This window comes from Pelobates fuscus, chromosome 7, assembly GCF_036172605.1.
Source record: "Pelobates fuscus isolate aPelFus1 chromosome 7, aPelFus1.pri, whole genome shotgun sequence".
Taxonomy (NCBI): domain Eukaryota; kingdom Metazoa; phylum Chordata; class Amphibia; order Anura; family Pelobatidae; genus Pelobates; species Pelobates fuscus.
In genome coordinates this window covers 104,887,178-104,899,643 of record NC_086323.1, presented here as the reverse complement: position 1 = coordinate 104,899,643, position 12,466 = coordinate 104,887,178, and the positions used below count along the sequence as shown (strand labels likewise).

The window sequence follows — 12,466 nt, the reverse complement described above, 5'->3', positions numbered from 1 at the left end:
ATAAAAAAAAAAAAAAATAACGCCAAAAGAAGAAGCCACTAAGTTCCCTATATTAAATAGCGTCTCGTTACCATGGCAATCCCCAAGAGATCGCGCGCATGCGCAGCCCGAGAGTGTTCTAAACAGCAGAGACACAGCCCACCTTTCGCTTTTCCCATTATAGGCCGCGTTAAGCCTGTAACTTGCTCAATGTCAATCATAGACTACTTCTCTGCAGCTTTCCTGACGGAGTATAACTGTGAGCGGTATAGTTTTTGCTTTTGTTTAATATGTATTTTTGCAACGCGTCTCAGGCTCTGGGCTGTAGAACTCTGCGGCGCGTGGAGAGAAACGCAATAGGAAGTGTGAGCGGCAGCGTGATGACGATGTCTCCCCGCCCCCTCCTCCCTAATTCGGCGACCTTGGGACGCATGCGCGTGGAAAAGCGACCCTATTATTATTATTATTATTTATGTGGTATCCAAGATGGCGGAGACTCACTGGGTGGTTGAGGTGTTGGAGCTGGTGGCTGCGGACAGGACCTAGGAGGGATCGTGCGAGCAGCCAGGAGGTCAGGTCTCCCGGGGAGCGGTGTCTGCACACAGCCGGGCGGTGACACGGGGAGCTGGAGACCTCCATTGGGTCCGCGATGGCCGAGCCTCGTCGGGTGCCGTTTGTGAGCCTGTCAACGGCCAAGCCACGAGAGGCCGGAGGGAGCGTTACAGCCGAGCATCCCCGGGCCCTGCCTCACACCAAGCCCGCCGTGCCGGCCCCACAGCCGGCCATCCAACGGCCCCCGCGAGGGGACACCCCCAGCCCGGACTTCGGGACTGCCCAGCCCGCTGACGGCGTCAAACCGGAGGGCGGCCGGCACAGGCCCATGGGGACCGTGAGACTGGAGCTGGCCCTCACCGACTCCACCGAGGAGAGCTGCGCCGAGTTCAGCTACCCGGACCTGATCCAGAGCGAGAAAAAAGCCGGCCGGGAGGCAGTGAGAGCCCCAGAAAGGGAGCAGCGGGGGCAGGTGAGGGGCACAGCCAGGAGTACCTACAGTCACCGTGTGGGGAGCAGTGCTGAGTGTGCATACTGGATGGGGACAGCCAGGAGTACACTATAGTCACCGTATGGGAAAGGGAGCAGTGCTGAGTGTGCATACTGGAGGGGGGACAGCCAGGAGTACACTACAGTCACCGTGTGGGAAAGGGAGCAGTGCTGAGTGTGCATACTGGATGGGGACAGCCCGGAGTACACTATAGTCACCGTATGGGAAAGGGAGCAGTGCTGAGTGTGCATACTGGAGGGGGGACAGCCAGGAGTACACTACAGTCACCGTGTGGGAAAGGGAGCAGTGCTGAGTGTGTATACTGGATGGGAACAGCCAGGAGTACACTATAGTCACCGTGTGGGAAGGGGAGCAGTGCTGAGTGTGTATACTGGAGGGGGGACAGCCAGGAGTACACTATAGTCACCGTGTGGGAAGGGGAGCAGTGCTGAGTGTGTATACTGGAGGGGGACAGCCTGGAGTACAGTATAGTCACCGTGTGGGAAGGGGAGCAGTGCTGAGTGTGTATACTGGATGGGGGTACAGCCAGGAGTACACTATAGTCACCATGTGGGAAGGGGAGCAGTGCTATGTGTGTATACTGGAGGGGGGTACAGCCAGGAGTACACTATAGTCACCGTGTGGGAAGGGGAGCAGTGCTTTGTGTTTATACTGTTGGGGGACAGCCTGGAGTACACTACAGTCACCGTGTGGGAAGGGGAGCAGTGCTACGTGTGTATACCGGAGGGGGACAGCCAGGACTCGGAGTACACTATAGTCACAGTGTGGGAAGGGAAGCAGTGCTGAGTGTGCAAACTGGAGGGGGACAGCCTGGAGTACACTATAGTCACCGTGTGGGAAGGGGAGCAGTGCTGAGTGTGCATACTGGAGGGGGACAGCCTGGAGTACACTATAGTCACCGTGTGGGAAGGGGAGCAGTGCTGAGTGTGTATACTGGAGGGGGACAGCCTGGAGTACACTATAGTCACCGTGTGGGAAGGAGAGCAGTGCTGAGTGTGTATACTGGAGGGGGACAGCCTGGAGTACACTATAGTCACCGTGTGGGAAGGGGAGCAGTGCTGAGTGTGTATACTGGAGAGGGACAGCCTGGAGTACACTATAGTCACCGTGTGGGAAGGAGAGCAGTGCTGAATGTGTATACTGGAGGGGGACAGCCAGGAGTACACTACAGCCACCATGTGGGAAGGGGAGCAGTGCTGTGTGTGTATACTGGAGGGGGACAGCCTGGAGTACACTACAGCCACCGTGTGGGAAGGGGAGCAGTGCTGTGTGTGTATACTGGAGGGGGACAGCCAGGAGTACACTATAGTCACAGTGTGGGAAGGGAAGCAGTGCTTAGGTGGACAGCCTGAAGTACACTATAGTCACCGTGTGGGAAGGGGAGCAGTGCTGTGTGTATACTGGAGGGGGACAGCCTGGAGTCTGGAGTACACTATCGTCACCGTGTAGGGAGCAGTGCTGAGTGTGTATACTGGAGGGGGACAGTCAGGAGTACACTATAGTCACCGAGAGGGAAGGGGAGCAGTGCTGAGTGTGCATACTGCCTGGAGAGGGACACAGTGTCGTGACCATGGTTACTGTAGGAAGAATCAGTGGGTCCTCAAAGGTAACCAGTGCTTAGTGTATGGAATAAGTTATTATTGGTTTATGGTGTTAACACTGAAGAAACATTCATAAGTTTGTGAATGTCAAAGTTGACTGCAGATACTTTGTGCCTGTTAAGATAGTCTGCAAAATTAGAAACGTATAACTTACAGTGAGGTCACTATACATTTCTATAGTACTATTTTTTTTTTTTTTATTCTTTATTTAGCATTGACATGACTAGGCATACAAACAATATTCAATCGTGCATATATGGGCAGTGCGAATATGTACAGCAGAGCATTGACATGTAACATCAACATTTAAATGTATAAGTGACACGTGTTATCTCTATAGGGCACCGCAGCCTGCCCGGTCAGCTGAAGTCAATGTTAATTTTTGGTTAACAAGTGACTAGGTTAACAAGGTATGTGTGTCCTGTATCTCTGATTCTAGGCCCCAGTTCGGGGTGCGTACTCTCCTTATGGTTCCCGTTTTATGCGTCTTATCTAGAGTGGTGTGCCGTTGTGATGGCTCAATTACATCCCTGCCCCCAGGTCCAGTAGCCTGTGCTGCTTGTTGCACTGGACCTCCCAGGGCTCCGACCTCATGTACCTGGAGCTCCGTGAGATCCAAGGGCCTGGGTGTATCGTCCCTGTATCACCAGTGCAGGGTTGTCGGGCGTGTTAGTGTTTGTCTACTGCTAACAGGTACCCCTTTCGGAATGGGTAGAGGCTACAGACACACAAAGGAACAGTGGAAAGAGAACCCTCGGTGAGACCGAAGGCTGCAAAGAAGGAAGGAGTTGAGGCCGATAGGGGCTAAGGGGGGACGGGGGCCAGCATAGATCGTGCCCCAGCACATTCTAGTTACCCAGGGGGCAACTTTCCCACGGTTCCCATATTTTCTGAAATGTCTTTTGGGTACCCCTTACCCTGGCCGTCAGGTCATCCATGAGGTGGGCTTCTTTAATTCTGTTGATCACCCCTCTCTTTAATACATACGTTTGTGTTTTTTTTTTTTTTATTGTGATATAGCTAAAGCAGGTTTTATATTGTTCCTGTTTAAGGGATGCGTGTTTGAAAAAGATTTAGGGTTCAAATACTTTTAGTTGGTTGCGCTTACTAAGCAAAACATAATCCTGTGTTATTGATATGTTGTATAACAATACAATAATGATATATTGGTTCTTTAATTATTGGTAGTTGCTGTTCTCAGCACTTCACCATACGTGTTTGGTATTTCTCTAGGAATCTTTTGACATTATTACATTTTGCCAAAAGTAGACACTAAACCGCAAAATTTAGTGACTAATTACATTTTCTAAGACAAATTATATCAATATCCAAGCTAAGAGCTGGGCTTTTATTTTTGTTACTTTGATCTAAAATTGCAAGTTGATGTTTAAATCATCCCCAAAATTTGCTTGGTTAAAGACTTAAATGTGTTAATTTGTGTCAGAATAGCCACTGCTCCTAAAAGGAGCACCATAACCACTACACTCAGCGCCCTCCAAAGCAGTTTGTCAAAGTGGTTTAAAACTCGCTTACTTTGGTCCTGCTGGACACAAATCTACAATTAGAGGATTGTTGGCTAATTAGCACAGATTGCCTATGCAGCAAAGTGTGTCACCCGTGCACTCTCAACCAATGAGTGCTTTACTATATTGCACATTCTAATCTCTGCAGGAGAAGAATGGATATTGTGTGGGCAACATGGGGACACAGGTGGTAAAATTATACTTTGAGGGTGCCAGAGCAGTCCTGGAACTAAAACCGCTACAGGGGGATGTAGTTCGTATGGTGCTTGGAATGTTCCTTTAAATACATAAAAAAAAAGCTTTTTTCATTACTGAATATAAGATTATGTGCAGTATAGCCCCTTTGTATATTATTTTGTTATGCATATATGTACGCTGCTAGCTCTTTTAGTGCATTTCCGGGTTTACTCTTGTTCTTTGGGGCAGCCAAGAGCATGCATAAGTTGAAAGTGTAAAATTATCTTGAGGCTTGCACAAAGTGTCAAGATTTGAGAACACGCACTAGATCTTAATTACCTGTGTGTGTTTTGGTCGGATAAGATGTGCTTCTTGCCAAATAGAATTTAAAGATGGCTGCCCTCACAGAGTAAGTGTAAGCTAGAAGATGTACTAAAATATGTACAGGTGATACTTGAAAAATTTGAATATTGGGCAAAAGTTCATTTATTTCAGTAATGCAACATAAAAGGGGAAACTAATATGAGATAGATGCATTACATGCAAAGCAAGATAGTTCAAGCCGTGATTTGTAATAAGTGCGATGATTATGGCTTATAGCTCATGAAAACCCCAAATCCACAATCTCAGTAAGTTAGAATATTACATACAATCAATAAAACAAGGAGTGTACATAGAACAATATCGGACCTCTGAAAAGTATAAGCATGCATATGGACTCAGTACTTTGTTTCGGCCCCTTTTGCAGCAATTACTGCCTCGGTGCGGCGTGGCATGGAAGCTATCAGCCTGTGACACTGCTGAGCTGTTATGGAAGAACAGGATGCTTCAATAGCGGCCTTCAGCTCTTCTGCATTGTTCGGTCTCATGTCTCTCATCTTTCTCTTGGCAATGCCCCATAGATTCTCTCTGGGTTCAGGTCAGGCGAGTTTGCTGGCCAATCAAGCACAGTAATCCCACGGTCATTGAACCAGGCTTTGGTGCTTTTGGCAGTGCTGGAAAATGAAGTCAGCATCCCCATAAAGCTCGTCTGCGGAAGGAAGCATTAAGTTCTCCAAAATCTCCTGGTAGATGGCTGCGTTGACCCTGGACTTTAATGAAGCACAGTGGACCAACATGACTCCCTAAATCAACACAGACTGTGGAAACTTCACACTGGACTTCAAGCATCCAGACTCTGGGTCCTTGGTTACCAAATGAGATGCACAAGTTGCTCTCATCAGAAAAGAGGACTTTGGACCACTGAGCAACAGACCAGGTCTGTTTTTCTTTAGCCCAGGTAAGACGCTTCTGACGTTTGTTGTTCAGGAGCGGCTTGACAAGATGAATACGACATCTGAAACCCATGTCCAGGATCCGTCTGTGTGTGGTGGCTCTTGATGCACTGACTCCAGCCCCAGTGCACTCCTTGTGAAAGTCCCCAACACATTTGAATGGCTTTTTCCTGACCATCCTCTCCAGGCTGCAGTCATCCCTGCTGCTTGTGCACCTTTTTCTTCCACACATTTCCCTTCCACATAACTTTCTATTAATGTGCTTTGATACAGCACTTTGGGAACATCCAACTTCCTTCGCAATTACCTTTTGAGGCTTTCCCTCCTTATGGAGGGTGTCAATGATGGATCAACAGCAAAAACATATGTGAGGAAGGCTGAACTTGATGGACGCAAGTCTCTTTTCAGCTATGTAACTATGTAAATGATGGTTTTCTGCACAACAGTCAGGTCGGCAGTCTTCCCCATGATTGTGATTCCTACTGAACCAGACTGAGAGACCATTTAAAGGCTCAGAAAACCTTTGCAGGTGTTATGGCTTACATAGCTGATTAGAGTGGGACAATGTGAGCCTAGAATAGTGCACCTTTTCACAATATTCTAATTTACTGAGATTGTGGATTTGGGGTTTTCATGAGCTGTAAGCCATGATCCTCACACTAATGACAAATCACAGCTTGAACTATTTTGCTTTGCATGTAATGCATCTACCTCATATATTGGTTTTCCATTTTACGTTGCATTACTGAAATAAACGAACTTTTGCACGATATTCTAATTTTTCGAGTATTACCTGTATGTTGTGTTTTATGCTTTGCAAAATAATGCACACACTATAATACATGGGGGTTTTATTATTATTTTAAATAAAAGATTGCAACAGTTAAGCAGCCAACTATGTCAAATTACTATTTGTGAGCTTTATTGGTGATACATTTAATGCTGTTACTTATCTGTCCCATTTTGTAGTAAAATAGCTTTTAGTTGTACTAATTTTACAGATCACATGAGGTGCAAATTTTATGGTTTTAAACAATTTTGCAGGCTTCTAATTATGATGACAGGAATCAGATCTAAAAATAACACCGGCAATCATGTAAATAACTACCTACTGTTTAATCTTTATCACATTTTCATTATAAATGATTAAGTAGTGAAACCATAAACCCCCAACAAACAAATGTTAAAATGTAAACCATTTGTTATGTAAACCTCTTTGGTGATTCTCATTACAAAAGGATAAAAATTGAGTTATTGTGTATGTCACACCCTTTCCTTTTAATTAAAGTGGTCATCTCACTTTCGTGGGACTGTGCATGTTTTGTAAGATCACAAAGGTGACTTCCACATCTGGTTTGTAGTGGCACTGAGGTGAGCTTAGCTGTCCCCCACAGTTCCAACAACCATCTTTTTTTTATTATAATTATAATCTCTATCTATCAAGAACTGGGGGTTTCATAGCAGTAGTCAACTTATAGAACATAACCTGGGGTGAGGCTTAGGGTGTGGGGCCGTATGTGCATAGGGCTTATAGGTAGGTGGGTAACGGCTGCCGTTCGTTGCACACAATGTGAAAAAAGGGTGGGGGGGGTGTAAAACTTAACAGTAGGCTAATCTTGTAGCTCGCGGAGCCAGTGTAGTCCTGCAGCCAGTGTAGTCCTGCATTAGGGTAAAGTTCTCCCTGCGGTGGGTCTCTGCGACCGACAGTCATGTGGGCCACGCTAAGTGCGGGCCAGTTGCAGATGTGTCGGCAGGTGCGGTCTTCAGGTAGGTTGCTCACGTCCCCTTTCCTGGGTACGAAGGGAGTGATGCCCTCGACTGTCCATGTCGGGGGGTCCATCCGTGGCACCTTCTCTGCTGGTATTCCCAGGAGCCGGAGGAATGCTGTTTTTTCCAGGAGGGATGTCAGCTTATGCTGTTTGCCGGCCTTGTCAACCAGGATCCGACGTGTGCCCCACCGATAGGGGATCGCGTGCTATTGCAATAGCTGGGTGACTGGCTTGAGGTTTCTCCGCCAGATGAGTGTATGTCTGGATAAATCCCGGTAGAATATCAGTTGTGCCCCCTCAAAGGACACTGTTGCGGAGTCCCTCACCGCCGCCATGATTGCTCCGCGGTCAGAGTCTCTGGACATTTTAAGCAGGACGTCCTTAGGTGCTTCGTGGACTGCGCTGGGAGCCACCTGCTTAGCCTGTTTGGGCAGCAGCAGCGTGGCGATGAGCCTCCGGCAGTAGTGGGGGAGCTCCGCTCCGGCAACTGTTTTGGGTATCCCCCGGATTCTGAGGTTGCGGGCTTTACCTTTGTCCTCTAGTGCAGCTATTTGCCCCTGCTGGTCTGCGCATTGTTTTTGTAGGGCGCTGATGGCGGCGTCAGTGGCCGATTGAGCCAGTTTGGTGCCTTCCAAGTCCTCTTCCACTGCCTTCACTTTGTCAGTGAGTTTGGCCACCGCGTCCCTGATCGGGGCCATGTCTGTCTGGGACATGGCTCACTCAGCCAGATCTAGCTTGCTGACAGAAGTGCCCAGTAAGTGGACAATAAGGACTTATCCTATAAAGAGTGGCAGGACTCTACCTGGCCAGCCTTAATGCCTGTCTGGACACGCTATGTTGGGTGTAAAGATAGAGAATAGAGGTTGGGATAAAGATATGGCACATGGGTCATTACCAATGGATAAGGGGATATGCATCTAGAATTAAACAATTTTATGCCAGCTTTTTAACTTTAACACATGCTACCATTTTAATGAGATGTTTTGTGTGGTACTGAAGAACCACTTGACATGATAGCTGATATTTACTCTGTATAATGGTCTAATGTGCAATAAAGCCCGCCTATCAGTGCACTGTGCCAGGTGCTGGGAAACGTTACATTGATTCCCAAATAGGGGCAGTACAGGAGAGGAGGATGCCTCTCATTAAGAAAGGGTTATGGTGCTGCTAAATCCGTTGAGCAGGACGTGACTATGTACCGCATACTTAGAATTCATAACTCATTTGGTCATGTTAACATGAATACCATCTAATTTTCCTGTTCATTCCACATTTGTTTAATTTTTGTTTTCATGTTGTATGCAGATGCAGTGATATATCGAAATGTAATTTTTTAAAAAAAATTATTTATTTATTTTTTAGTCGAAGGTTACTCCATCTCTGGATCCATTTAATGATGAAGAGCGAGAAAGAATTGCGGTGGAAAATTTGGCTAAGAAATTTGAGGCTAAATATGTAAGTAGGTTGTTATTTTTGCTAACTTTCTATTGAATTTTAACATTAGAAATAATGTATAAATCTTCTTCCGTCCGAGATCCTCTTCTGGAGCCAATGTCACTGTTGATCTCTTGCGTATGCTTGAGAGTACAGAATTGAGTTCTATGGAGGATCCCTCGAGACCGCAGGATCCTCCATACTCAGTGCCAATTCCTTGCAGCCATCACTGGTAATTGCTAGGGGATTGACACTTCTAGGTGGTGGTAGCTCCAGTCAGGGCAGGTATAGCTAAAATACTGAGACAGAGTTGTCCCTACTTTTCATCAGTATATATTTTGACTGGGTTGGAATTCCAACACTTTCAAGTATATTTTATTTATGAAATACTTATTTTGCAGGGGAAAGATTTCAAGTTGGCTCTAGTGGCTATAGTGCCAGTGTCCTAGTGTTGTGCATTTCTTCTCACCTTCACAACTTCCTATGGAGAGCTGGAGTCTCCTAAGCAGGTAATCATCTGATCGTTCTCAATCAATGAGTTATGCCCCTACACTTCAGGCTTAACTCAGAATAGAGAGCTTCCAGCTCTCCTTAGGAAGGAAGTAGTGAAGGCTGGGAATATAGCCATGTGGGCCCCAGGTAACACGTCAAACTGTTCTAAACCAGTCTGATTACTTACAGTGGTGGAAGAAAGCTAGGACACTCCTGCCACCATAACCACTACAGTGGACTGTAGTCATGCTGTTTTATGGAATGTTCCTTTAAGAACAAGGGAGTGGGTAGTATGAAGGGGATGGCAACTGAAAATAAGATGGTTTAAATTATATGGATGACAAAAGTAGTACTATGAAAGAATGGAGTAGCATTTTATATGAAGGAGGCAATATGTGAGATGGATGTGAAGCGAAAGCAGTTACTTAACACTGGATATTAAATAAAAATGGAAGAGGGATATTAGAAACTAAGCTAAATGCTAAAATAATAAGAAAAAACAACACATAGTGATGTACAGTATACAGCGCTGGCACGCAAAATCATAGGTTGCACTCACAAGATAGAAGTCAAATGGATGCCTTGAAATCCATAAATGGATTATAGTGGTACGCCTTCCACTATGTAGGGTAATTCAGCAGGTCCAGGAATATCAGGTAGCAGAATCAGGATGCAAATAAAAACATTTGCTTGTAGAAGAATGTGTAAATTTATTGAGGCAACAAACTGCCTGATAAAAATGAATACAATTTATAAAATAAATCTAACTCTTTTCGTCCAACGCAGTGGACTTCATCAGAGATAAAATATAATATGAACTGCACAGCAATACAACAAATGCATCTGTTATATTGATGTGCAGTTCTTTAATTGCTGTTCAGTTTATATTATATTATTTTATCTCTGAAGTCCACTGTGTTGGACGAAACGCGTTAGATTTATTTTATTCATTTTTATCAGGCAGTTTATTGCCTCAATAAATTTATACATTCTATTACAAGCAAATTTTTTTTTTATTTGCATCCTGATTCTGCTACCTGATATTTCTGGACCTGCTGAATTACCCTACATAGTGGAAGACGGACCAGTATAATCCATTTATGGATTTCAAGGCATCCATTTGACTTCTATCTTGTGAGTGCAACCTATGATTTTGAGTGCCAGCGTTGTATACTGTACATCACTATGTGCTGTTTTTTCTTCTATTTTAGCATTTAGCTGTATCCCTATTGTTGTCCATATCCATTCGTGATTACGGAGGCTTTTGCGGGAAAAGCCTCCAGGGTGCTACTTACACTTGTACTAAGTTAAGTACATTATATTTATCTATTTATTTGCTATTGTTTGGCAATAAGTAGAACTCTTTGTTTACATATTAGAAACTAAGTCTTGGACACGTTTTGAGTTAGACACTTTAGATATAGCTTAGACTCTGTATTTAACCAACTTCCTTAACCCCTTAAGGATCAAACTTCTGGAATAAAAAGGAATCATGACATGTCCCACATGTCATGTGTCCTTAAGGGGTGAAACATTCAGAGCTAGTCAAAATATTCAATAGAAACACACCTACTTCATTAACCACACCTGCAATCGTACAACATCACGCACACACAATTAGTTTTACAGGATTGAGCAGTGAGACTGCATGGGGCATAATCTGTATACTAATAGTGTCCCTTAAGCAAAGTTTCATTTGAGTTGCTAAGGTAATTTACCCACAATCTATCAGTCAAAAGAATCCAACAGAAGGGCAATATTCAGACATCATTGACAGCAGAGAGAAACATGGCAGTGTATGGATATTGAGATCCTGAAAAGATAAATATAAATAAAGGCATGGGGGAGTATACTCATTAAGATACATGGGGCAGTAAAAACTGGTGAAAAAAAACATGACATTGCTGCTTTAATATACATTTTAAAGAAAAGCGCAATTACAAAGGAAAAAACAGTTTTACACAAGTTATAGGTCATTTTATAGTGTTTTCTTCCATGGTGTAATTTTCAAAGAAGCAACTGCTCCCCTTGAAATTTGTTACTATGCAAACTTTGTGTGCTTCCACAATTTCCATCTATTCCCCCAGTAGTCAAATAAACAGTAGCAGGTCTGAGTTATTCTTTGTGTAACTGCCACAAATTTTGGCAGAGCAATGCATATGATTTGATTCTTCTCTAAATTAAAGAAGGCCTAACTCTAATTTAAAAATATATATTAAAAAAATGTCTATAAAAGATACAGAACGCTTAAGTGTGCATTAGGGAAAGTAATGCTATCGCAAGGTTCTGGAAATATTGGTTAATAACCGTCTGGCCATGATTATTTTATTTTTCATTTTCTCTAACATTAAAGGATCACTATAGGGTCAGGAACACAAACATGTATTCCTGACCCTATAATGCTAAACCCACCATTTAGGTGGCTCTCAGAATGGGTTAAAAATCACCTTATTTTCTCTCCACAGGTGCGCTGGCTCTGACCCCTTGGTGACATCATCAAAATTACAGATTTTTAGCCAATCTAATGCTTTCCCATGGTGAAATCATTGGATTGGCTAAAATTGGCAAGGTGGCCAGGCCAAACACAGTTTTGACCAATCAGCACAAAATTCAGCGGATGCTAAACGGCAGGGCTGCTTACTGTGCAGCCCTGAGCCAGGAAGCCCCTCCACGGGCCATCTGAGGAGTGGCCCCTTGGAGGTGTCCCTAGGGGCAATGTAAACACTGCCTTTTCTCTGAAAAGACAGTATTTGCATAAAAATGCCTGAAGGTAATGATGATACTCACCAGAATAACTACATTAAGCTGTAATTGTTCTGGTGACTATAGTGTCCCTTTAGTATGTCATTTTTGATAAAATATCTCACAGAAGCAATCAAATCTAATTGATGGAAGAATAAAAGCATGTGAAACTTTTGGTGAATTGTTTTATATTTCTTTATTGTGAAAGGGAGGAAAAGTCCATAAGCACCGGAAGGACCGTATGCAGGATCTCATTGATATTGGTTACGGCTATGATGAAACTGATCCCTTTATTGACAACTCTGAGGCTGTGAGTACCTGGCATTTTGTATATTGGAATGGATACACTTATTTGTGTCTCACCATTTTAAACTTGTGTAAAATATTGGTAATTTATATAGAGGTTGACTCA

The 12,466-nt window shown here is 44.2% G+C and overlaps 1 protein-coding gene across 1 annotated transcript in view; it reads left to right on the top strand.

Moving 5' to 3' along the window:
- Positions 1-441: 441 nt before the first annotated feature.
- The window catches only part of UBN2 (ubinuclein 2), a 48,510-nt gene continuing 36,485 nt past the window's right edge, over positions 442-12,466 (top strand). The window contains exons 1-3 of the mRNA XM_063426348.1: positions 442-1,003; positions 8,749-8,841; positions 12,263-12,364. Of these exons, the coding sequence (XP_063282418.1) occupies positions 629-1,003; positions 8,749-8,841; positions 12,263-12,364 (570 nt within the window). The 5' untranslated portion in view covers positions 442-628. The remainder of the gene's footprint in view (positions 1,004-8,748; positions 8,842-12,262; positions 12,365-12,466) is intronic.